We start from the raw sequence: 27,527 nt of genomic DNA, 5'->3' as shown, positions 1-27,527 counted from the left end.
TCAGCGGCACTGCGATGGGTACCCGCATGGCCCCACAGTATGCCAACATTTTTATGGCTGACTTAGAACAACGCTTCCTCAGCTCTCGTCCCCTAATGCCCCTACTCTACTTGCGCTATATTGATGACATCTTCATCATCTGGACCCATGGAAAAGAAGCTCTTGAGGAATTCCACCATGATTTCAACAATTTCCATCCCACCATCAACCTCAGCCTAGACCAGTCCACACAAGAGATCCACTTCCTGGACACTACGGTGCTAATAAGCGATGGTCACATAAACACCACCCTATATCGGAAACCTACTGAGCGCTATTCCTACCTACATGCCTCTAGCTTTCATCCAGATCATACCACTCGATCCATTGTCTACAGCCAAGCGCTACGATATAACCGCATTTGCTCCAACCCCTCAGACAGAGACAAACACCTACAAGATCTCTATCATGCATTCCTACAACTACAATACCCACCTGCTGAAGTGAAGAAACAGATTGACAGAGCCAGAAGAGTACCCAGAAGTCACCTACTACAGGACAGGCCCAACAAAGAAAACAACAGAACGCCACTAGCCATCACCTTCAGCCCCCAACTAAAATCTCTCCAACGCATCATCAAGGATCTACAACCTATCCTGAAGGACGAGCCATCGCTCTCTCAGATCTTGGGAGACAGACCAGTCCTTGCTTACAGACAGCCCCCCAATCTGAAGCAAATACTCACCAGCAACCACACACCACACACCCAGGAACCTATCCTTGCAACAAAGCCCGTTGCCAACTCTGTCCACATATCTATTCAGGGGATACCATCATAGGGCCTAATCACATCAGCCACACTATCAGAGGCTCGTTCACCTGCGCATCTACCAATGTGATATATGCCATCATGTGCCAGCAATGCCCCTCTGCCATGTACATTGGCCAAACTGGACAGTCTCTACGTAAAAGAATGAATGGACACAAATCAGACGTCAAGAATTATAACATTCAAAAACCAGTTGGAGAACACTTCAATCTCTCTGGTCACTCGATCACAGACCTAAGAGTGGCTATACTTCATCAAAAAAGCTTCAAAAACAGACTCCAACGAGAGACTGCTGAATTGGAATTAATTTGCAAACTGGATACAATTAACTTAGGCTTGAATAGAGACTGGGAATGGATGAGTCATTACACAAAGTAAAACTATTTCCCCATGGTATTTCTCCCTCCCACCCCACCCCCCACTGTTCCTCTGATATTCTTGTTAACTGCTGGAATTAGCCTACCTTGCTTGTCACCATGAAAGGTTTTCCTCCTTTCCCCCCCCCTGCTGCTGGTGATGGCTTATCTTAAGTGATCACTCTCCTTACAGTGTGTATGATAAACCCATTGTTTCATGTTCTCTGTGTGTGTGTGTGTATATAAATCTCTCCTCTGTTTTTTCCACCAAATGCATCCGATGAAGTGAGCTGTAGCTCACGAAAGCTTATGCTCTAATAAATTTGTTAGTCTCTAAGGTGCCACAAGTACTCCTTTTCTTTTTGCGAATACAGACTAACACGGCTGCTACTCTGAAACCTCTAATACAGTAGAGTTTCTCATCCACATGAATTGGCGGGCTTTACTTCATGTGGATTAGACAGTTTTTCAGTTTAGTATGTGAAAAAGGAGAAACTAACAGTACAGCACAGAAATGTATTTTAGCTGCATTTCTGTAAATGGCAAGTGAAGGTTTACTTTAAAATGCTTATAAAATTCTCACATATATGCACACTCAGCATTGCTCTGATCAGAGCCTAAGACTTAAGGAGTTGGTAATACATTCAACCCTCCCATTTAGTTTCTGTAAGATAGGGGTTTAAATTCAAAGGAGATATGTAAACTACACCCATTTAAAGATGCAAAGGAATATAAGTGAGTGTAACTTACACACTAAGGGGCCTGAATAGAAGGATGAAACAGAAAAAGCAAGGAATGTATAAGATGACACAATTTAACAAGACCTTACCCTTCTTTAAATTCACTTTTCCTTCCAACCCGTTGGTATGTAAGTCAAAGTGTGGTACGAACTGTTCAGACACTCTTGTTGGTGGACTTTCCTACTGCTACCCTCTCTGCTGGTTCTTTCTGGCATAATTTACACCATCTTAGACCAACTGATCAATAAGTCATTTATGCCTGACTTGGGACCAACATTCATTGGCTGTTCCAAAGTTAACTTGATCCATGTCTGTTTAGAGCTGGAAGAACCAGCAAAGCCCCTTCTCCTGAGCCTGGAGTACATCCAGGCAGAGACCTCTGGGACTCCGGCAGTGAGGGAGCTGAAAATCGGGGCTATACGGACAGCTCAGTTTGCATCGAAGAAGGTAAACAAAATGAAAAATGCACTTATGCACTCAGCTCAGAAATTGAGTCAGCACTTGCAAATGGCTACCAACTGCTCTCGAGAATCCAGAGCCAGCAGAGATCCCACGTTAAAAGAGTTTCTGGATCTCCATTAAGCCTGAAACCATATTATAAAAGCACTAGTATTGTTTGAAAGGATTCACGTTTATTTTTCAATGGGAGACAAGGAATTAGCAGGAGGATATTAGAAAAAGATAATACAATTAGTTGAATATATTTCTCCCCTAATTCTTAAATACATAATGAAAGTATGACTATGGACCACATTAGCAGCTTTCACATTAACAATAAAGTGCTATGGGCAACTGTTTATAAAAACTTCTGAACTTACACTTAGCTGCAGCTTTCAGGGTTGGTTTGTTGAATGATGAAACAGACTGTGGTCCCCACAAGTGAGACTTCAAGAGAACAAGTTAGTTTAATTTCATGAAAAATCTCTACACACTCTCCTTTTAGCCAGAGTGTGCTTGATGACAACCAAGCACATGAAATTCACTGCTTGTTTTCATGTCTCAGGAGCAAAGGCACAAGAGATTTGGCAGGTGGGAGGCACAGTTCTACAGGTTAGGGTGAGGTAGCCTGTAAGCAAAGGTCTTTTGTACCCAGAAGCTGAGCTGGCTATAACTAACAGCGTGTTCTACTTCACTAACTGTGCTTGTTGTTGCTGCAGAACGTAGAGTTCAGTTTGGATAACCTGCCACTCCTGCAGCAGAAGGGATTTACCATCGAGCCTGTTAAAGGAACAGTTGATCGTGGTCAAATCAAATGCATCAGTGTTTCTTGGGTGCCACCTGCTGACTTTGATGTACGTTAAAATTTCCAAAGCATATTGTTTATTGAAATTATTGTATACTGGAGGGAACAGAGCACAGTCTCACTAGTTTTCAGGATCAGCTCAGAAGCAAGTCTTTGAGTCATCATCAGTGCAGCTCACTTTAGACAGAAGTTATAACAATAGACCTGCTTCACTTAGTGTCTGATTTGCATGAAAACAGGACACAGGATCTAGTAGTTAGAGAACAGAAGCCAGGGACTGGCTGTGTCACCTTGGGAGCTTGCTACATAAATTCTGTGCCTCAGTTGATCCATCTATGAGATGAGAATGAAGGGCATAATCATGCATACCTTATATGAGGCATTAAGATCTTTGCACTTACATAGCACGTTTCAGCAAAAGTTTATTAGTATTAAATTAAATTAAAGTCACTGCTTTGGTCAGATTGCTGAGGAGGGAGTCATTTGATAAGTGCTCTCACACTAGATTTCAACAAAGAAAAGATTTTCTGCTGCCCCGATCACATGAAAGCACAGACAAACATAAACGCATGATGCTGCAGTGCCCAGGCTGTGGTAGCCCTGGATTCCTGTCTCTTTGATGGAATCATAGAAATGCAGGGCTGGAAGGGACCTCAAGAGGCCATCTCGCCCATCCCCCCATGCTGAGGCAGGACCAAGTATACCTAGGCCATTGCTGACAGGTGTTTGTCCAACCTATTCTTAAAATCCTTCAATGACAAGGACTCCACAACCTCCCTAGAAACCTGTTCTAGTGCTTAATTATCCTTAGAGTTAGCAATTTTTTTTGGTAATATCCAATCTAAATCTCCCTTACTGCAAACAAAGCCCGTTAATTCTTGTGGAGTTCACTACTTATTTGAGTTTGTTTTTTGACCCACCATAGGTACCAGGGTTTGCCTTGGTTCCTTCTACAGGGCCTTGGTATATGTTCAAGACACTGTCCCTACAAGCTGAGATTTTCCTCCATGCCTCATCCTCACGTGTTTCTTATTCGTTCTCTCAGTTTCCTCTCTCTGCAGGGATCCCTGTCAGGGTGGCAGCATGACTAGCATCTTCCAGAATTAGAAGGCTGCTGTCATTCTGTGCAAAAGGAACTAGAGTTCATGGTATGAGGCCCTGATATTGACTCAGGGCTTCCTGGTGACCAGAGCTGGCTCTTGCACAACTCATGGATAAAGGATCTCCATCTCCTTCCCAAACCCACAGTACAGCACAGTATGCCACACCCACACCCTGCTCGTTGTCATGGCTATAACCTGATGATGACATGCTCCCCACTAGGGAGGGAAGGAGTACCCTGTTATTCCCAGCTTTTATTAGGTTAGCGCAGTTATTAAGAGAGATTCTCTATAACCATAACTGGCACATCTGATAACTTCAAGATATTAAAAGGCGTAATTTACAAAATCTGATCAGACTTTTGGCTCTAGCTGCCAGATGAAGAGGACTGCTCATACTTACATATTCTTTGTTTGTAGCCAGATCACCCTTTGATGGTGGCAGCTGTACTGACCTTAAAAGGAGACATTAAAGAATCTTACAAAGTCCTCTTCGTAGCCAGAGTTGTGTGCACATGAACTCCCACCGAGTGAAGAATCCAAGCTAAAACTTGCGAAGAATCACTGAGGATTGCTCAGGCTGGTAACTCATTATTAGATCTCAGAATGTAAGGAGCTTGTGCAAGAGACTTCAGAGAGCATTTTAGTTTGTACATGCAAAGATGTGATTGCTGCAGAAACATTTCTGCTTTTGTAGAACTCTAAGAGTGATGGCTTTCTTCAAAGAACTTCTTTGTAGAGTGTAGAATGAGACCTTGTGAACAAAGAAAAGATGCCTGATAGTGTATTATCCTCATTATGGGCCAAATCCTGAGAGATATCATGCACCTACAACTGCCCTGAACTCGTGTCAGCTCAGACCCAGATTTTTAAAAGCATTGGGCATTGCTGTGCTCAGCGTTGCAGTGCCTAACTGATTTAGGAGCCTACACTCATTTTCAAAAGTAATTTAGGCACTTAAGTCTAAATCCCCTCCATTGTTAATGCAATTGTGGCTCCTAAGTACTTAAATCCCTTTGGGAAATGAGACTTAGGCATTGCAACACTGAGTGTAGTAACCCCTAAATACCTTTATAAAGCTGGACCTCAGGGTCAGGGGGTTTCCCTGTCAGTGTGTGTAAGGCTGTCAACATTTTTCCAGCTGATCCTATTTTTTTGGTAATCGTTTTAATAAATATACAAAACAAGCAATAAACACACAAAGGCTTTTTCTTGTCTAAGATGGAATTAAAACTTCCATAGAAATCTCTCCCTCTGCTCCCAACCCAGTGGAAATCAGTTCCCACCGTACAGTTTGTACAGAACAGCAAGGATTTTAAGTGGGATCTCTGCCCCATGCTCTTGACTGCATCACAGGATCTGGTTATTTGGACCCCTGTCTTATATCCACTCAAGTAATTTCATATTATACATTCATGTTCCCTAGGAGTTTTATAAGTAAAAGTGTTGATTTCTCCTCATTACCAAGGAGCTAAGCTGATCTGCATGTAGAAGGAAGCTCTGCTTCAATGGGCACTTGGCGCCAGCAACCATTGCAGTGAAAGACAGGGTTGACAGGGGAACCAAGGGGAGCATCAGGAAGCCAGGCGACACAGAACCTCTCTTCACAGGTGACCCTGTACCTCCCACACATACTCCCCAAGACACCAGAGTGGGGCAGTATCCACTTCCCCTTTCTCTCAGGGCTTTTTGTCATTTGGCCCAAGTTTATTTCACATTAACCATTTTGCTGCTGGTTTTCCGCTATACCTTCTGTATTACAGACCATCCATTAACTTTTCATTGGACACAGTGGGGTAGGAAGTGCTATACCTGGTATGTTCAGCAGCACAGGTGAGCATAAAGGAAATATACCCAGAACAGAAAGAGGAAGAAGACACATGACTAGAAGTCTAATTACAGCCCTGCCCCTTTAAGACTCTTCCCGTCCTGTAGTAAGGGAGTCTTATTTTCCTCTTTAAGTCAAGAACTCAGTGTTATGCAGTGGAACTCGCGCTGCAACCAAGGAGGTATTTTAAAGGGCTGGGATCATCTCGGTCTATAATTAATACCATCAGTGTATTTAGATGGATCACCTCCTCCTCCCATACGGCACAGCTTGTCCTCTTCTGCTGCCATTAGTGAGCATCAGATGGATCGTGTCAATAGCCCTGATTATGTAACACATAAAACATGGCATAAACACTTAGTCTGTGATTTGCTAGTTATAGAACTTCACCAGGTGGAGGTAGGCACCTGACAGTATCTTTAGGCCTCATTTAGATAAGCTGGTAATGTGATCCCTTCTAGCTCAGAATGGAAGGAACAAGCCCAGATACAAGGATGTTGTTTATGATGTTCAGAAGTTAGAAATTAACTAGGACCTCATATTTACATAATACCCATGAAACATGCATGTGTTGCATCCAGACACCATACATCTACGTTGTTTGGAGGACAACGGGGCCATATTGACTACATGACTTGGATTCTGCCATTTAGCTGTCACTTAGTCCTGTTGTTTCCCATTACTTATTCATATTGTTAAGGTATATATTCACAGTTAGAAAGAACAGCTTCCTTTTTATTGCTTCCCATCGTGACTTGCTTGTTTCCTGATTTTGGATTTCACTCCAAGTGGGGTGCAGAACCACAGCTGGTATAGAGAGACCTAATAATAGGAATATTTTCTAAAGAGGTTAATGAAGACTTCAAGTCACTTGTGAGGGGGGTAGGGTTCTGAAGACTTACAGGGAGAGTAATTTCTAATATTTAAAATAGTAGTAAGCGTATTAGGGAACAGTTCATGCTTGGAGAACCCCCCATTCCCTCTACATCTAGGTTATGATAAGGGCATTTTTAGCAGGAAAGACTATCAAAATAATTAGCAGACTTACCTACATATCTCTTTCAACTATTTTGTGTATAGAGTGAGATAAAAAATCTCTACCCTACTTCAGTCTCACCTCTTATTCACACAGACGCGAGCTCCCCAATCCAAATTCACACAGTGCTTATGCTTTGATCTCGGTAGATGATTATTTGGCTAATCCTGGATTTAATCCTCAAAATTATTTTGCCAACATGACAGAGGATCAGGAAGTGAACAATCCAAGAAGTGACATTTAAAAAAAAAACACACACCAAAACAAAAACAAAACCCTTCATAGCTTGTATACTAATTCTATCAAGAGACTGTCTCTGTAGCTTAAGCTGGATCTGCAGAGTTTTCACAGAGATTAACCTACCATTTCAGGATTCCAAGACCCACTGCACAGTAAAGACACTGATTGTGTTGTGGAAACACAACTAGAGAGAACAGAGGAGATCTTAAAGACCCAAAACACAAATGTTCCCTGCAGTCACACTCCGGACATACACAGACACAGGAACATATTGACTGACTAAAGTGCAGACTGTTAATGTGAGAGAAGGAACCTCTCCCTTTCCAAGCTAGTGGTCCAGTCATGTCTGTGGCTGCATGTCCTCAGCGCCGATCAGTGGGATGTAACCCACACACCTCCTGGGTGTGGTGTTGTGTCCCATCTAGTGGCACTGTCATAACCATACAGCTAAGGGTAGCCTAGAATTCCTCCTTACCTGTAAGGGGTTAAGAAGCTCAAATAACCTGGTTGGCACCTGACCAAGAGCACCAATGGGGAAAGAAGATACTTTCAAATCTGGGGAGGAGGCTTTGTTTTGGTGTGTTCTCTTGGGAAGCAGAGAAGAATGAGGTCAGAAAACTCCTTGTGCTATAAACCATCCTAAAAGTCTCTCATATTACAAAAATTGTAAGTAAAAGCCAGGCAAGGCATGTTAGATTATCTTTTGTTTTGCTTGTGAATTTTTCCTTTGCTGGATGGAGGTTTATTCCTGTTTTTTGTAACTTTGAAACTAAGCCTAGAGGAAGTTCTGTTGTGTTTTTGAATCTTTTGTTACCTTGTAAAGTTATTTTCCATCCTGATTTTACAGAGGTGATTTTTACCTTTTTTTTTTTAAATAAAATCCTTCTTTTAAAGAACCTGACTTATTTCTCTATTGTCCTAAGACCCAGGGGTTTGGGTCTGTGATCACTTTGTAACCAATTGGTTAGAATATTATTCTCAAGCCTCCCCAAGGAAGGGGGCGTAAGGGCTTGGGGGGATATTTTGGGGGAATAGGAACTCCAAGTGGTCCTTTCCCTGATTCTTTGTTAAATCACTTGGTGGTGGCAGCATATCCTCCAAGGGCAAAGAATTTGTGCCTTGGGGAAGTTTTAACCTAAGCTGCTATAAACAAGCTTAGGAGGTCTTTCATGCGGGTCCCCACATCTGTACCCTAGAGTTCAGAGTGGGGAGGGAACCCTGACAGGCACCGAGACCACTTAGAGAGAGAATGAGTCTGCTTAACAGCCAGTTAGCTTTTAGCTCATGCTATAGAGGCTCATGCTCTACGCTCCAGAGGTCTCCGGTTTGATCCCGCCCACTGACGACCCGGGGTCTATTGATGTTACACACACAGGGAACAAGCCAGAAGTGAGGGACACAGAGATATCTCCTTATAAAGTATATCTGATTGCACGATACCGCTGCAGGATTCCCTGTAAAAGGAAAAAATGCTCCGTGTTACTAGTATTTGCAGTGTCTAGAGGCTCTGACTGGGGACCAGAGCCCCACTTAGCTAGGTGCTTTACACGCACAGGGAATAAAGAGACAGTTGCTGCCTCAGAGTTTACAAGCTATGCCACAGGATTTTCATTTACTAAGATACAGTCTATACTTAGGTATGTGTACATTGTAACTGTGCTGCTGGAGTGCCGTAGCGCAGACACTTCCTACAGCGACGGAAGGGGGGTTTCTATCGATGTAGTTAACCCACCTCCCCCAGAGGTGGTAGGTTCGGTTGATGGAAGAATTGGCTTAACTACATTGTTCAGGGATGTGGATTTTTCACATCCGAGCAATGTAGCTCAGTCGACGTAACTTTTTTAGCACAGACCAGGCCCAGAGCGTGCAATTTATCACAGCTCTGAGTGATGTAGCTAGGTTGATCTGATTTTTAAGTCTATACCAGGTCTTAGTCTAGGCAATGGCACAGCACTGTGCAGCCTGGTCTTCACTTCAAACTTATACCAATGTAGCTCTGTTGGTCAGGGATGTGAAAACACCACACCCCTGGCTGATGTAGCTGCTGACAAAGCCCCCGGTGTAGACATAAATATGCCAACAGAACAGCTTCTGCTGACCTAGCTAGTGTTGTTGGGGAGGTGCTATTCCTATACCAGCCTGAAAACTTCTGTCAGCACACACTGCACTTATTTAGGGGGCAGTGCCGACACAGGCTCTGTAGTGTAGTCATAGCCATAGCCTAAGCATTGATACTTCAGTAGTGATCCCTGCGGTACTCAGTGCTTCTCTAGTGCCTTTGTCAGAGGATCCCGACACCAGCTGAGGTTAACCATGAATTTTGTACAAAGCCGTCAATCACAGGGAAAGTCAGATAATTATTATTTATCGGTGTTGGCCAGTCAGTGAGCTCACTCAGCCGGCAAAACATTCCAATCTCTCTGCTGAGGCCAGGAGGCTTTAATAGGCAGAGTCCTTCAGGGTGATAATGGCCCACCAAAGGAGGTGCAATAGTACAATACTGTAAAAAACTAATTACACCGCAGCATTCTGCGCAGCTGATTTACTGTCTGTTTATGCAAATGGCAGATAACTATATGTTACAATCTATGTAGGTTACATAGGACATATTGTAGTGCAATCCATATGCATTATTATAATGCATCTAGATTATATCAGTGGGGGCCTGATTCTGACCTCACTTAGGCTGGTGTAATTTAGCGTAACCCCTTGCTTTCCAGTTACATCACCATAAGTGAAATCAGAATCAGGCCCTGTAGTACAGATTTGACAGGCCAGGGTGAAGGAGGATACTGTGAGCATCTTCCAGGGAGAATGACAGAGTGCACAGAAATGGTTAGTGCTTGAGACATGAGGGTCTGATCCTGCTGGAGACTTCACTGGCAACTGAGGTTCCGTAGCACTTGGCACAACTGGGTACTAATAAAGCAATCTGCAGTGTTTATATTGCAGGCCGTTGTGGAGCTGCAGAGTGAAATGGCTCAAAGAGCAATAGCCTACTTAATTCTAGCTGTGCAGGAACTGGAATCTCCATTTCATAGGAAATTTCCATGATTTCAGAATCTGGTTTTGTTCTAAATCACAACAAACCAAAAAATTCCCAAACACTTTTCTTTTTAAAAAAAAAAACAAAAACACATTTTGGGTCAATCCATATGTTCCATTGTGAAGAAGCAAATACTCACCAGCAACCACACACCAGAACCACTAACCCAGGAACCTATTCTTGCAACAAAGCCCGTTGCCAACTCTGTACACACATCTATTCAGGGGACACCATCAGAGGACCTAATCACATCAGCCACACTATCAGAGGCTCGTTCACCTGCGCATCCACCAATGTGATAAATGCCATCATGTGCCAGCAATGCCCCTCTGCCATGTACATTGGTCAAACTGGACAGTCTCTACATAAAAGAATGAATGGACACAAATCAGATGTCAAGAATTATAACACTCGAAAACCAATCGGAGAACACTTCAATCTCTCCGGTCACTCAATTACAGACCTGAGAGTGGCTATCCTTCAACAAAAAAGCTTCAAAAACAGACTCCGAGAGACTGCTGAATTGGAATTAATTTGCAAACTGGATACAATTAACTTAGGCTTGAATAGAGACTGGGAATGGATGAGTCATTACACAAAGTAAAACTATTTTCCCATGTTATTTCTCTCCCCCACCCCACCCCACCCACCACTGTTCCTCAGATGTTCTTGTTAACTGCTGGTAATAGCCTACCTTGCTTGTCACCATGAAAGGTTTTCCTCCCTCCCCCCGCTGCTGCTGGTGATGGCTCATCTTAAGTGATCACTCTCCTTACAGTAAAAAGAAAAGGAGTACTTGTGGCACCTTAGAGACTAACAAATTTATTAGAGCATAAGCTTTCGTGAGCTGTAGCTCACGAAAGCTTATGCTCTAATAAATTTGTTAGTCTCTAAGGTGCCACAAGTACTCCTTTTCTTTTTGCGAATACAGACTAACACAGCTGCTACTCTGAAACCTCTCCTTACAGTGTGTATGATAAAACCCATTGTTTCATGTTCTCTGGGTGTGTATATTAATCTCCCCACTGTATTTTCCACCAAATGCATCCGATGAAGTGAGCTGTAGCTCACGAAAGCTTATGCTCAAATAAATTTGTTAGTCTTTAAGGTGCCACAAGTATTCCTTTTCTTTTTGCGAATACAGACTAACATGGCTGCTACTCTGAAACCTGTGAAGAAATTGAAACACTTCATTCAGATCTTGACCTTTTTCCTGTTACAATTATATAATAAACATTTTGAAATGAAGTGTTATTTTCAAATGTAAAAATGAAATCTTCATTTCAATTGTTTTTCCAAAGCAAAATTTCAGTGAAATCAACAGGCTCCTGTGAAATATTTTGATTTCAGTGAATCAGCATTTTCCCAACATTTCCCCAATGTTCCACTGGAAAATTTTCAGCCAGCAGCGAACCTTCTGTTCAGATCAATGTTTGTCCTGTAGGAGACAATCTTGCTTTCTGCCCAGGCCACAAACTTTAAAGCTGGGAAGGTCAATTTAATGTCCGATACATCATCTGGTTGGGTGGACTGTATGAGAGATGCATCTTTTGTAGCTCTGTGGACTATGAAGGCAGCACAAAAACAAGCTCAGCTGGTCTTTATTTGCCTCAAGGGACAATGGAAATGCTGCCCATGGCTTTACTAGAACAGGTGTGTGATTGTGCATGCGTGTGAGAAGAGCCATAAATCCTGGATTTGCTATAATTACTAGGTTTTATGGTCTGTCTACTCCAAAAGGTGTTTCAGTGTCTGGAGTTTTACTATGACCAATTATGGACAGGGCCCTGCCCCTGGGCTTTTTCTTCCTAAGCAAAAGGAAAAATAAGTGTCCACTCCTCATAATTACTCACTTGAACAATCAAGCAGTCACTAAAATACTTCTTGCCCTGTCAACCATCTGTCCTGGCTATAATGTAGAGCTAGCCCTGGTCAATACTGAGAATGGCTTACGGCCACACCGTTTATAGATTATTGCATTTGTGAAAGAACAAACAATGAAGGTACTAAGAGCAGAAATGGAAAAACGCCTTTCACATTTCTGATTTATCAATCCTACAGAACAAGAACTCCATGCAGATACAAGTCAAACCTCCAACCTCTCCAGAGCTCAGACTCTAGTACGGCTGTGAAATAGCCTTGTGAATGGATTCTGGTTACTGACATGCAAACAAGCACATCAGGACAGACAGGTAACAATGAGCCTGTTTCAACATCTTTGGATACAGCACGAGTTATCAACCTTTAGCCTAAAACTTGGCAGTAGTTGGGGAAGCAAACTTAAGATCCACCTTGTGACATCATGGCACTCCAATATTCACCACTCATGTCATTAGGATATGTTTTGTACAAAGAATGCCTTGTGAGATATCATTGTAAAAGTCTTGATCTGCTAGACATTAATATCTCGCTGGACTGTAGGTGCTACCTTAGTCTGTGAAGTTTATCTATGTACGTGTTACTGAAACATGTGGGGAGGTTGAAGAACACCCCCAAGGATCCTTTCAGGTACAACAGTAAAAAGGTCAAACAATGTGAATGGCTCATGGAGGAAATGCACACAAGCACCAGGGTTACCCAGGAACTGTGTACAATAGAAACCTCTCACAGATAGCACTGCACAATGGGAACTGTTTGACCCAGGTCACAGCAAAAGACCTTTCCGGCACGTGGGGAGAAGATATAAAAGGGGGAAAAGGACATAATGGGGGATCTTACTCTCCCTACAACAACACACCTGGAAACACCTGAGGAACAAAGACTGAACAGGGATAAGTGATGGTCTCAGGCTAAGGGATTTCTAGGCCATGTACGAAAACCTGGGAAAGCCAAGCTGCAAAGCCAAGGCAGCTTGTGCCTTAAGAATTTGCCAGCCTGTGTATCACTCGGGGTGAGAATTTGCTAATTCATCTCCTACCTGTCTAGTGTGTTAAGATCAGTTTGCAGTTTTTATTTATTTACTAGGTAATCATTTATAATCCCTTAAAATCCAACTTTTTAGTTAATAAACTTGTTTTTGTTTTGTTTAAAACCAGGTGCGTGGACATCATAACTGGGGGGCAAAAAGCTGTGGCATATTTTCCTCCACATTGAGGGAGGAGGTGAATTTCATGAGCTTACGCTGTACAGTTCTCTGTGCAGCGCAAGACGGTATAATTTTGGGTTTACACTCCAGAGCGGGGTGTGTGCCTTAGGAACTGGTAGGTACCTTAGCTGAGCCTTCCCATGCAGAGCTGATCTCAGCATCTGTGCATAGCTGCAGCTGTCCCTACCTGTGTGTGTCTGGAGGGGGCTTGAGGGTCTGTCACAGCACTACAGTGTAAAAGGAGCCCAGGCTGGTGAATCAGGCTGCTTCAGTGGCACCCCAGAGGGAACCCATCACACACCCATTTCTAAGGAGCTTGTATGCTCCCTCTACAAGGAAACAAATCCAAGATTCAAGGATTTTCTTCTTCTGCACAGCTATAGTCAGCAGCATGCTGCTAACCTGGGGCTCTCATAAAAAAAAAAAAAAAAGGCAGCACCCAGATGATGAACATACTTCTGTTCAAGTACATCTATCTGGAAATGGGTGGTTTTGAAAAATACTACATTATCACTAGAACTCAGAGTACCTGACTTGCATGGTTTGAAATGGGGATTTGGCCAGTAGCAGGGGCTGACGAACTCATGATATCTTCCATAGGAAATTGTTTTGAAATTACATGACATTTACATGATCTAACACTAGTTGACATCAATTAAAAAGACCTTTTACATCAGTGGACATTGGACTAGCTCCTTAATGCAAAATGGTACATTGTCATTTAGGATTTTGAAGTCTGTTCACCAATTGGGTCCTGCTTCCTTCTCTGGCTGTACTCAGACAGCACTTCAGCACGGACTCTATATTTCCACGTGCCTCAAATATATAGGCTGACCACTTTGAAAACAGCACACTGAAGGAGACGAGCCATGGGTGAGATTCAATAGGGTACTTGCTATGTCCCTATTCCAAAGGCAAATATTTCCTCTTCAGAAGAATTTTTATGAGCCTTCGGGATAAGCTTTTTTGAGCAGAAGGGATTTATTAGGATCCAGGTGTGGAGGGTGAGATAGAGAAGACTCCATCAAAGGCAAGGAACCTGCCCCAACCTTCCTTTCAGTGTGGCGGTAGAATTTTAACCAGCGTCCTCTATTCAGCATATCACCGGTACAATATTTCCTAAAACTAAATCTCAGTTGTAACTAAACATTAGCTCAACAAACTATAGCAAACACAGAGAATCAGACAAGCAATAAGAGGTGAGCTGTGACTCAGAGATTTGGGCTTTATGTGCTTGGGAAAAGGCTCATCTCACAAGTACATTAATTCAGCTGTCCACAGAGCAAGCATGAGTAAGAGGAGTGGAGAGAAGTTTTGGTTAGACACATATTGCCAAATTCTCTGCTGGGATAAATCAGTGAAACTCCACTGAAGCCAATGGACCAGCACCCATTCACACTACTACAGAATTTGGCCCTCTGAGTGGCTACCTGTTTCCATCTGAAATGAGCCGAGATAAAGAGATCATGATGAAGGGGAAAGATCAAAGATATTAAAATTGGGGGAGAGACACTTGTTTGAACAGACAAGTGATCAAGGATGCTATAGAGCTGATGCTGGGGCCTTATCTGGACTTACAGCAAAATGGGATGTAAAACTGCATTTCCTGATAGCTTACCAATTGCTAACAGAAATGATGAGCAGACATGGATGGGGGGAAATATTATTAAAAGATGGACAGCTATTCAGGGTGTTTAAGATTTCGGTAACATAGGCGCTAACTTCCTCAGTTCCCAGGGGGTGCTCAACCCCAGACCCGGCTCCCATTCCCACTCTTCCCGCAAGTCCCCAAACCCCGCTCTGCCTCTTCCTGCCCTCTTCTGCCCCCGCTCCTCCCCCTAGTACTTCCTTCATGCTGCTGAACAGCTGATCTGCAGCAGGCGGGTGGGAGGCGCTGGGAGGGAGGGGTAGGAGTTGATTCATGGGGCTGCCAGCCAGGGGGTGCTGAGAACCCACTATTTTCCCCTCTGTGTGCTCCATCCTTAGAGCACCCACAGAGTCAGCGCCGATGTTTGGTGGTAATGTATTCAAGCACCCATGATAAGGATAATTTTTACCATCACAGCTAGCAGCAGTGTCACATTACAAAGGAGCGATGAGCTAATGAAAGTTTGTTCTGATGATATAGGGCCAGATCTTCAGCTGTTGCAAGCAGAGCTCCATTAAGGAAATAAAGCGTACTTTTTTGACAGCGTGGGTAATCAGTCACTGGAACAATTTACCAAGGGTCATGTGCATTTGCCATCACTGATAGTTTTTAAATCAAGATTGGATGTTTTTCTAAAAGATCTGCACTCGGAATTATTTTGGGGAGGTCTCGGGCCGGTGCTATACAAAAGGTCACACTAAGATGATCACAGTGGTCTCTTCTGGTCTTTAATCTGCGAATGGCCAGTTGATGTACACCAACAGAGAGTCTAGCCCATAAATATTTGTAGCACGATATTATCCCTGTACATAGGTAGTTTCTCTGAAATCAGACAAGATGGAAATTCTCCCCCTCCCATCGTGCACCTGCAGTTTCAGCTGAGATTTGTTAAGGTTACATAGTACTGCACAAGACCCAACCCCCCATCCCAAAGCATTTATTTTACAATCAGTTTATTTTTTTAGTTTGCTTCCAGACGCTAGCACTCTCCCTTCTAATATCAAAACAGGGAGAGAGAAAATGGTAAAGGAGAATGGCTCTCACCTTCAATGAAGCTAAGAGTCTGGCTGTTTACATGGCAAACTACTTGGCTGCTGATTTAGAATACAGAGGTGCAGTGCCAGGTTTACAATGACATCAGTGGCTCCATGGAGCCGGGCCCATGCTCAGAAGGGTCCCTGACCTGCTCTACTTGCACTGCGCCCCGATATCCCGCCAGCCCCCCAACCCCACCCACCACTTGCTCCTATTGGCCTGCCCATCAGCCGGCCGAGTGCTCCTCTCCACCCCTGCCCAAACCTGCCGGCCTCTTGACAGCAAATTAAAGTAGTATGGATTGGATGAATAGATTATAAAATGGATAGAAAACTGGCTAGATCGTCGGGTTCGATGGGTAGTGATCAACAGCTCGATGTCTAGTTGGCAGCCAGTATCAAGCGAAGTGCCCAGGGGTCGATCCTGGGCAGTGTTCCCGCTAATTTTTCCCACCCATGTGCAGAATTAATTTTGTTACGTGCACCAATATGGAGGTGATATGTGAGGGTTAGGGTGCAGGGGTGTGAGGGCTCCGGCTGGGAGTGCAGGAGGTGGCTCTGGGGCTATGGTGAGGAGAGAGGACTCCCGCAGCTCTCTCTCCCCGCAGCAACACCTGGTCTGTGAGAGAGAGGCGACTCTCCCCGCCGTAGCTGCTCCAGGGTTGGGGCTGCAGGATAGGCCCCCCTTCCTGGCCCCAGCAGGTCCGGGCTGGAGCTGGGTTCAGCCTAGGGGAGGGATGCTCTAGCTGCGCCTGGTTCCAGGCCGCGCTGCCCTGGCTATGTTAGGCGCGGCTGGAGTGGCCCAGCCCGGCCCCAGGGTCCACACTGCCCTGGCCGCAGCTAGGGCTGGGCAGGGCCACACTGCTTCGGCCACCCCTGGGTCTGTGCCCCCGCGAGCCACTCCTGGGTCTGAGCTGGGCTGGGCCCGGCGAGCCGCTGTGTCTGTGCTTGGGGCTGGGCCAGGCCGGGCTGGGCTGGGCCAGGCCACTCCTGGGTCTGCGCCGCCCCAAAAGGATGTGGACAAATTGGAGCGAGTCCAGCTGTGGGCAACGAAAATAATCAGGGGGATGGGACCCATGACTTACAAAGAGAGGCTGAGGGAACTGGGCTTGTTTAGTCTCCAGCAGACAATAGTGATGGGGGGATTTGATGGCAGCCTTCAACTACCTGAAGGGGGTTCCAAAGAGGATGGAGCTAGACTGTTCTCAGTGGTAGCAGATGACAGAACGAGGAGTAATGGTCTCAAGTTGCAGTGGGGGAGGTTTAGGTTGGATATTAGGAAACACTATTTCCCTAGGAGAGTGGTGACGCACTGGAATGTGTTACCTAGGGAGGTGGTGGAGTCTCCTTCCTTTGAGGTTTTTAAGGCCCGGCTTGATAAAGCCCTGGCTGGGATGATTTAGTTGGGGTTGGTTCTGCTTTGAGCAGGGGGTTGGACTAGATACCTCCTGAGGTCTCTTCCCACTCTAATCTATGATTCTCTCTGCCCCCAGGCCGGACCACAGGGCACCTCCGGCTCCAGGCAGTCTCTGCTTCCCACCACCTGTGTGCAGAAGCCTGGCCAGTCTCAGCCAGTTGATGGGGGGCAGTGTGGAGGGCTTGGCTGGGCCCCTCCAGGCAAGTGGGTCCTGAGGGAGGCTGGCTGGGGCAGGCCCTGGCCTGGCTAATCATGCCACTCCCGGGGGGCTGGAGTGATTCTCCACCCCGGGACCAGCCCTGGCAGCTCAGCCCGGCAGACCCAGTTACCTCCCAGCAGGGCCGATGAGTGTGGCCAGGGCTTGAGGGAGTAGGTCTCTGGGGGACCTGGGGTAGTGCTGAGCTGTGAGGGGGCAAGGAAGATGTGTGTGTTGGGGCAGGGAGTGAGGGTTGTGGGGGGGGTGCTGGGCAGTTGTGGTGGGGCTGTGGGCAGGGGGGCACTGGACAGGGGTGGTGTTGTGCAGGACACTGTGCATTTGTGGCAGGGTCAGGGGGGCGCTAGGCATAGTGGGTCTGGGAAGGCTCTGGCCATAGGGAATCGGGGGTGGGGGTGTTCCACTGTTGGGTGGGGGGGGGGGATGTGTGGCATGGCATGGCTCGCCCCACGAAGGGAAGGGGCATGCAGGCAGCACAGGGCCGGGTGGGCCAGTGTGAATCTGGCAATTACCATTTTGTATATAATGCCCTCACACTGGGCTGGGCAGAGGGGGGGCTGCCCCTGCCATGCCATACCCCTGGCCAGCCCCTCGCTCTAGGGGCTGGCCCCCCTGCACTATGCTCCATTGCCCCATGGGGGCCCACAAATGTGTTTGGCACCGGGCCCACAAAAGGTTAATCTGGCCCTGCAGAGGTGGAAACGAGGGGGTTTGCAAATAACCACTCCGAATGTAGGAGAAGGTAGCAAAGGAACAACAGAGAAAAACATTAAACTCTCACCCTTGCACTGAGAGCCTACATTAACATTGATTAACCAGAGTTACAAGGATTTAAAGGGTGTTGCGTTCATCTATGTCTATTCTCTTTAATAACAGATCAAATGACTGAGGACTTAGCAGACCAACATGACAAGGAGCCACTGCAGGGGGAGGGCTGGCTATTCTAAGGAGAGGGCAGAGCCTGTGCAGAGAGAGATACTCAATGTTTTCGCTGACGCAACAGCGACAGTTTGGGTTGCGGTTAAGGACTATGAAGGTGCATGTCTATACAATTCTCCTGTAGTCCTTGAAGCAGTTAAAGAAAGCAGATTAAAAACTATGCATCAAAGGAAAAGTGGTCACAAATGTGATTGCATGGGTGATGGCTACTTAGGGACTGAGGTGTTTGCAAAAAGCAAGGATGGGCACGAGCTGTTAGAAAGGTGGCAAATTGATTTCCTAGGCAATAAACTCAGGTTCTTTTGGATTTAATCCTTGGAAGTGAGAAGTGATGGCTGATAAGAAAAAAGGAATACTCTGTCTACTCCGGCCTCTTGTAACCGTATAAAATATTATTAAAAATACACACAAGGCTACATATCATACCTAAACACACCCCAATTTAGGAATCTTCCTTGTGGAAGAAGCCAAAACACCTTGAATTTTGACTCCAATGGGCAAGTGTCCAGTGGACTAAAGGAAATTATTGCAAGAATATTTAGGAAGGCTGCAAATACGTGAAAAGGTGATGGAGGCCACATGCTTGGAATGGGATAAGACATAGAATAAGAGCAAGAAACAGAAAGATCATGGCATGTTCAAGGACCAGGAGCTAGAAAAACAGCAGCACTTTAGGGTAATTACAAGAGCAAAAGGGAAATACTGAATATTGAATTGCAGGAATCAAAAACACTGTAAACTCACAGGTGCGACAAAGTAAAGATAGGTTTCAGAGTAGCAGCCGTGTTAGTCTGTATTCGCAAAAAGAAAAGGAGGACTTGTGGCACCTTAGAGACTAACATTTATTTGAGCATAAGCTTTCGTGAGCTACAGCTCACTTCATCGGATGCATTCGGTGGAAAATACAGTGGGAAGATTTATATACACACACAGAGAACATGAAACAATGGGTTTATCATACACACTGTAAGGAAAGTGATCACTTAATTTGAGCCATCACCAGCAGGGGGGTGGGCGGGAAGGAGGAAAACCTTTCATGGTGACAAGCAAGGTTTCCTCCTCCCCCACCCTTGCTGGTGATGGCTCATCTTAAGTGATCACTCTCCTTACAGTGTGTATGATAAAACCCATTGTTTCATGGTGTGTGGGTGTGTGTGTGTGTAAATCTCCCCACTGTATTTTCCACCAAATGCATCCGATGAAGTGAGCTGTAGCTCACAAAAGCTTATGCTCAAATAAATTTGTTAGTCTCTAAGGTGCCACAAGTACTCCTTTTCTTAAAGTAAAGATAAAATGCCCTCTACAGATGAGCCAGAGACAACAGGATAAGAAATCAGCAAAGGGCTAGAGGGCAAAATATTAGACTCACGAAAGAGATTGGAGAGTAGAAGAAAAAAAAAAAAAAGTCTAATTTTTCTAGCATGGGAGAACAGAAAGAAAGGAAGAATAATGGATATTTCCAAAAAAACTTTCATTAATAACTACTGCTGCTTGGAAAATGGGTCTTTCCTCCCTGTGAAAATTTTCATCAAAACATTTTATTTAGTTGACAAAAAAATGAAAACCTAAAAACAAATTTTTTCTGTTTTTGGTAAAAAAACATTTTTGACCAAAACATGAGAAAATTTCAGTTGAAAATTTTTAGTTTTCCAACAACAAAATTTCTGAGAAAAACAGACACTTTGAATTAAAGTTTTCATCTAATTTAAAAGCCAATTTTCTGCATTTAAAAAAAGGTTGAGAGCAAACATTTTCAACCACCCTCATTATTAATATAAAAAAAAGAATTTCCCTCAACTGATCTAAGCTATTTTACTGTTAAGGGCAAAGCGCACAAAGGGTAAAACAGTGTTTGAACCAATAAACAATGCTGTGTGTGGTCTTTCAAGAGCTGGTCAAAAGTTATCCAACAGAACAGTTTTCCTTCAGAAAATGCTGTTTTGATAAAATTGAAACGTTTCAAACAAACATTGATTTCACTGAAAATTGACCTGAGTTATGTTTCATTCAATAAGGTCATTTTGACTAATTTATATTATATAAAAGTCTAAATGAAGTGCTTCAACCTTATAAAAATAAAGTGCTTTAAGAAGGTCATTTTGATATTTCCAAAATGAAATTTCTAAAACGTTTCATTTTTGCAGGAAATTGTGATTTTTTTCCCCCAGTTAAATATGTATGAATGGAAATGTTGGAATTTCCCACAGAACAGAAATTATGAATTTCAATCCCTCTGTTCTTTTCCATTCACTGTGATAAAGTTTTTAATGACGGGGGAGGGGGAATCCTTCATTCTAGCCTCAGAGGATCCAAAATACTAAAAATCTAGAGATAAATAGTGCAGCTACAAGTGTGAAATTAACTGAACTGAGACCATAGTTAAAGTTATAGCGACGATTTCTTGCTACGTCAGAATAAACCCCCTGATATTTACAGCATAGGACAAAGGAGCAAGACTATGGGGAAAGACAATTTTCATTTGTACAAATAAGTTACAAAAAGTAAGTCAAATCAGCTGGACATTTTTAAAGTCAATTTACCTGTGAAAAAGGAATTTCTGACGTATGCACAGTTTAGTGGTATTTTAAACAACCCAGGACCTATCTGACATGAAGGCTAGAGGGGGTGTTTATATAGAGTCATTAACTCTGCTATCTCAAGATCACAACGGAAAAAGCCCAAGAGGACAGGCCTGTGGAATGAGGGGTTATCATTATAACAGGCTGTTTGTTGTGTTGAGATCCTGACAGCATTTTTTGCTATATTCAGAAAATTGTTGAGCCATACAATGGCTTCTCAGCAGTATGTTTTCCAAATCACCACTAGCGTGGTGTTACCTACATGCTCAGTGTAATCTGCTTGCGTGAGGTTCATTACATACAAAAGGTACGTTATAGACACAGCAGGATATTAGATTTGTTAGTTCCAAGATGACTGCCAGCCAGCTGCTACACATCATGTTTTTCTTGTGCCTCATTCAAGAATTCTTACTTAAAGGACCAGACCACAGATAAGCCAGCCTGGCTTGTTAAAACTGTCCACACCACACCTCTGAATGCAGGGGAAGGGAAAACAAAAAAATGCAAATACTCCAGTCTAGTTGGCCGGTTTCCATTATGGGATGCATCAACTTCTGTTTACTGATTTCTAGATAGAAAACAGTCTGATCTGGCCAGGCCTTTATGAGCATGCCATTTGCATCATGTTATAAAAGTCTCCTACCATTTTGTGATAAGACCTTCATTACCTTCAGAACTTCTGTTTGTTATTTTAAAGCTCTGAATAAAATCTCGAATGGATAGAACAGAAGAAAGAATAAAATGCGTTTACAGCTGATACCACCCTATTTTGTTTACTTTAATTCATTCGAGTCTAAATAAAAGGTCACAATTTGCTGATGGTCAAGTATTGAATGTGTCTTGCAAGCAGAGTTCTTGGAGTGTCAAAAAAGAAAGGTGGCCAGGGCAATGTGTAGATTCACCAGAAGGAAAGGCATATTATAAAGAGATACACACACACACACACACACACACACACACACACTCTGGTCTGAAGGCCAATAACTCCTGCCGCTAAAGACTTGTGTGCATTTTTGCACTGATATAGCCCTGTTGGTTCAAACCCCGATTATAGATGTGCTGCACCAGTGTAAGAAGTGACTTGTACCAGCCTACGTTTTCCCAGTTTGCACATCAGTATAGCTACACTGGTGCAAACCTCTCCTCCATCATAGAAAAGTTGCAACTCATTGTGTGGCCTTGAGCAAGTTATTGAACATCACTATGTCTCAGTTCCCACCCCACGCCCCTATAAAATAGGGATGATACTGACTAACCTGCCAGCCAGGCATGTTGCAAAAGTTAGTGAGTATTTGGAGAGCACTGTGAAGTGTTATCATCGCTTGTAGATACATCACTGGAAGCTGAATGATGCTATGGAAAGAGAAGTTCTGCTCCTGGCATCAGTAGAGATAGAGTTTAACTAGGGGGTCCATGTATTTAGTTAGCCAGGAGCCAAAACACCTGTTTACTCATTGGCCGGGGCGGGTGTGGTAGATGCCCCATTTGGAGATAGATGTACTACACTTGCCATTCTAGGCACATGTAGTGTCCTTCTGCCTGCCAGAAAGAACAGCTCTGTTTGTCTAAAACCCCTGGTTTTAATTCTTGAAGGCAGAGAAAATCCCAGGAGTCAAAGGTGCAGGGCACACATAATCCGGATGTTTTAAGGATTGCCTTTTCACATCCATACACAAATTATTAACCCTGACAGAAGTTAGGACTTGGGGCCTGGACCTACCTGGGTCATAAGACGATTTATACTTTGGTCTATCAACACGCAAATAGGAATGGTGCCGGACACATCAAATCAGCTGTTATTTCTTCACAGCCATCTCTATCTGCATACCACTGCTCATGCCCACAAACAGCAGAGGTCTGGGGAACGTGCACGTTTGACAGTCTTCAGTTGAGTAAAGCGATGGAAAAAGCCTGAGTGCACCCTGTCTTCCTTGGAATGCTGTTTGTCAGAAAGAGAGAGAGAGCACTGCTGACCACCCGCCCTTTTTCCTACACACGTGCGGGCACATACACATTCTGTAGGACTAAGCTACAGTCACTGGAAGTTTGAGGGTATGCTTGTGTGTTTCAAGCCTTCTCCCTGCTCTTGATTGGTTTATTGCTCCCAGAGGCCTGAATAGCAAATAAAGGACAGCAGCAGTTTAAAGTGTATTTTAATGTTATTAGGGTGGTGAAAGGCTGACCAAGATAAAATGCAGCCATTGACAGGGGTGTCAGAAAGGAGTGTCAGATTCTGAGAATGGGCCTTTTCTCCCCACCATGGGCAAAAGGCACTTTCAAATCATGACTGTTGCTGCAAGTAAATGACTCAGCAAGTCACTGCCATGCACAGTAAACCAGCGAATTGGAGTAAAGCTAGAGTAACCCCTTGGAAACAATGAGATTTGTGACCCCAGCCCATTGCTTTCAGTGGATTACTAGGAGCACACACCAGTGTAACTGAGAGAAGAGCATGGCTCCTTACTGCACTGAGAGTTGTCACTTTACTGTTTATTACTAGTTTCTAGCAGGAATATTAAACCAACAAGAAGGGAGTCTGGTCTGATGACCTGGATCAGGAGAGGAAAATGCAGCTCAGTATCAGACCTCTGGCAAAAGGAGCTGAAATTCAACTTTCTTATGATTTTTCTTTAATAAAGCTTAAAACTCACCCTAATGTTGGACATGTCCGATCTTCATCAGACTTTCAAAGAATGATCTGATTTTCTGGGCTAGCATCTGATCATGTTTACACCACTGACCTCAAAGTTTGGTGTGGAGGGTCATGGGCAATGTTCCCTCTAATTTTTGACAGTCCGTGTGAGCAAAAAATGTCTTCTGTGCAAATCTTTGACAGGTCATGTGCACAAAAAATTTCTGTGCAAATTGTGCTTCTGTGCAAATTTTTGTGTGCGGGGTTTAGGATCCGTGTGCGCGTGCATAGCTTAGAGGGAACAGTGGTCATGGGAGTTACTCTTCAGCTGCAGTAAAAATCTTGGTTGGCAATGGTCTCTCACCAGAGCAGTGTATAGATTCAATAGCACCCGAGCCCTCACTACCACGCTGTCTAGCTTCATTGTCATTACAAAACAACAGTACATTATTCTTGCCTCCCTCCTGTAAGCAACCGCATTGGGCCTCATTTCAACACAGCATTTAAGTGAACTTAAAAGTTTAACTTTAAGCTCATCCCTATTCAGCAAAAACACTTACGTACTAGACAGAAAAGGGACAGACTTACGGACATGCTCTGCTGAATGAGGGCATTAGTCTGTATAGCTCAGAGGGAAAAGGTCAAGGAGAAGGCACCGTGCCTGAGTGCATGGAGGCAGGGGACGTTTCATTCCTTTATCTATAACAGGGCAAAGTTGCTCAAACGTCAGCACAGGGCAGGAAAGACACCTCCTCGGGCCACTCCTCATAGGACTCTTTTTCCATGTAGGGGCAGAAGAAGGGCTTATCTGATGGGAATTTATGAAGGGAAAGAAAGTGCTGCAGAGTATCCACATCATGTGCACAATGGTAAAAAAGCTTCCTCCTTTCTTTCCTTCAGGGCTATTTTCTCTCAGGGCAACTCATGCCCAGCCACCAGAGAGTCATGTATTAACCTTTTGGAACTAGGAGAGACTTTGCTGTCCTTTGCAGCCGATGAAGTGAGCTGTAGCTCACGAAAGCTTATGCTCAAATAAATGTTAGTCTCTAAGGTGCCACAAGTACTCCTTTTCTTTTTGGTGAATACAGACTAACACGGCTGCTACTCTGAAACCTGTTTGTTGTCCTGGAATCCTCTCTGACTTCAAAATAGGTAGTTCCTTCCTCGTCACCACCAGACTTCCTTCCCACACTCTCCATCCATCTAATCCCTCCCAGGGCAAGCTGGGAACTGGAATCAAGGTGTGGCAAGAAACAAAAGGAAATGTGGCACTTGTAGAACACGCCAAGGAGTCGAGGGGAAGATGGTGTCAGGTGTGGGCCAGGATACACTGAGAAGGGAGGGACAGAATCAGACCCCAGCAGTGGTGCTAGATCTGGATGTCTTGAAGGCAGAAGCCAGGTATTTGGGTTGTTATTACTACTTCAAGCCAGGGGGTGCAACAACAACCCTAGTTCCAGCACCTATGGCCCCAGAGCTTTCCACAGGCACTAGAATATTTACATTAGGGAAAAGGTTTCATTATTAATAATGCCTGTTTATTACAGCAGTGCCAAGGCCCCAATGAGCTAGGCATTGTACAGACACAGCAGCAAACAATCCTGGCGCCACAGAACTTAGGATCCTAATAGACAAGACAAAGGGGAAAGAGAACATACAAGCCATGTGCCCAGAGGGGAGCCTGCCTCATTCACAGCACAGAGATTCAGGAACCCTACTGGGAATCCCTATAGAACAGCATTCCCTGCTCTGTTTAAAACCCTGGGTCCAAATTCATCCCTGCTGTAACTCCAGTGAGGTCAATGGGGTTTGTCACCAGGGATGAATTTGGCCAGCAACATCTTTTGTTTGCCGGATCCTCCCTCCACTGCTACTGTAACTGAGACCTTTGGAGTGGGATGTGGAAGGAGGAGAATGCACATCCTGACAGCCAAGCTTCGTGGAACCCTAGGTTGTAAATGAGTCACATCACCTGGGAGGCCAAAGTCCTACCCGCCTCTTGGGAGCTGATCCTGCCTCTGCTGAACTCAGTGGGGAAGCTCCCACTGGCTTCAAACAGGAACTGGAACTGTGTTTTAAGGATTTCAGAGTAGCAGCCGTGTTAGTCTGTATTCGCAAAAAGAAAAGGAGTACTTGTGGCACCTTAGAGACTAACAAATTTATTAGAACATAAGCTTTCGTGAGCTACAGTTCACTTCATCGGATGCATTTGGTGGAAAAAACAGAGGAGAGATTTATATACACACACACACAGAGAACATGAAACAATGGGCTTATCATACACACTGTAAGGAGAGTGATCACTTAAGATAATGGATGAGTCATTACACAAAGTAAAACTATTTCCCCATGGTATTTCTCCCTCCCACCCCACTCCCCACTGTTCCTCTGATATTCTTGTTAACTGCTGGAATTAGCCTACCTGCTTGTCACCATGAAAGGTTTTCCTCCTTTCCCCCCCCTGCTGTTGGTGATGGCTTATCTTAAGTGATCACTCTCCTTACAGTGTGTATGATAAACCCATTGTTTCATGTTCTCTGTGCGTGTGTATATAAATCTCTCCTCTGTTTTTTCCACCAAATGCATCCGATGAAGTGAGCTGTAGCTCACGAAAGCTTATGCTCTAATAAATTTGTTAGTCTCTAAGGTGCCACAAGTACTCCTTTTGTTTTAAGGATTGTTACTGTGATCTGTAAGTCAGCTGTAGGATCCATACCTCTGTCTGCAGATCTGTCCATCCATCCTGCAAGGTCACACTGAGCAGTCAAATAGTGCAGCTAAAATCAAAATGTGAAAAGCTTAGGAATCAAGTCTTTGGGCTGTATGTTTATGGGGATGTACTAGAAGTCAAGTAACAAATATACCCTGAGAGGAGACACTCAGGGACTGATTCACACTGGAGTAAAGCAGAAGCAGCTCCACCTAGATCAATGGAGTTAGTTACATTGGTGTAGGTAACATCAGAACCCAAGGTGACATCCTGGCCCTATTGCAGCCAATGGGAGTTTTGACTTTGACTTTGTTGGTGCCAGGATTTCACCAAAGGTCTTCAAACATGTCAGCTCTCCTCAAAGCTTAAAATTAAGACCTTTTTCTCTCCCTGGCCTCTTACTTGGTTTAGGTATCTCTGTCACTATATATATATATATATATATATATATATATATATATATATATATATGGATTGCAGATCTGTTTTATTTATATTAGATTATTATTCATTAGACCATGCTAATGATCATTGCTTTGGAAAGCATAATGTTCATGTCAAAAGGTTAATGCAATTCTATATTATATAAACAGATCACTTGTTTTCTACAGAGTCAGAAGCAGGCTATGCAATGGGACACACCCCTAGTGAATGCTGGTACAATGAAGCATCTTTTATACAGCACTCATCCCCCTGCTATCCATGTGCCTAGAGATGTATAGTGAGATGGAACAGAAGATGTGGACTGTTCAATGCACTGCAATGTGCAAACCATAGTTCTGGTCACAGAATTCATTCTGGCGGTTGAAAATCACTCAATCTTAATAGGAAATTCACTGTAACTAACTCAGATGTGCGTTTTTACAGTGAAA

The 27,527-nt window shown here is 44.0% G+C and overlaps 1 protein-coding gene and 1 long non-coding RNA gene across 11 annotated transcripts in view; one reads left to right on the top strand and one right to left on the bottom strand.

Moving 5' to 3' along the window:
• Window positions 1-12,790, top strand: part of CFAP74 (cilia and flagella associated protein 74) — a 121,180-nt gene extending 108,390 nt beyond the window's left edge. For 6 of the 9 annotated variants that reach the window (XM_043499913.1, XM_043499917.1, XM_043499912.1 and 3 more), the window contains 3 exons: window positions 2,224-2,351; window positions 3,062-3,196; window positions 4,668-7,842. In XM_043499913.1, the coding sequence (XP_043355848.1) occupies window positions 2,224-2,351; window positions 3,062-3,196; window positions 4,668-4,766 (362 nt within the window). In that variant the 3' untranslated portion in view covers window positions 4,767-7,842. Of the gene's footprint in view, window positions 1-2,223; window positions 2,352-3,061; window positions 3,197-4,667; window positions 7,843-12,458 lie in introns of those variants that run through there. The other 3 variants (XR_006276333.1, XM_043499911.1, XM_043499915.1) reach the window with 3 other exon arrangements.
• The window catches only part of LOC122457055, a 137,793-nt gene that overhangs the window by 85,963 nt on the left and 24,303 nt on the right, over window positions 1-27,527 (bottom strand). The window lies entirely within an intron of this gene.

Source organism: Dermochelys coriacea, chromosome 18 (genome assembly GCF_009764565.3).
Source record: "Dermochelys coriacea isolate rDerCor1 chromosome 18, rDerCor1.pri.v4, whole genome shotgun sequence".
Lineage (NCBI taxonomy): Eukaryota > Metazoa > Chordata > Testudines > Dermochelyidae > Dermochelys > Dermochelys coriacea.
The sequence above is the reverse complement of the archived record's forward strand: the minus strand, read 5'-3'. Positions and strand labels throughout refer to the sequence as shown.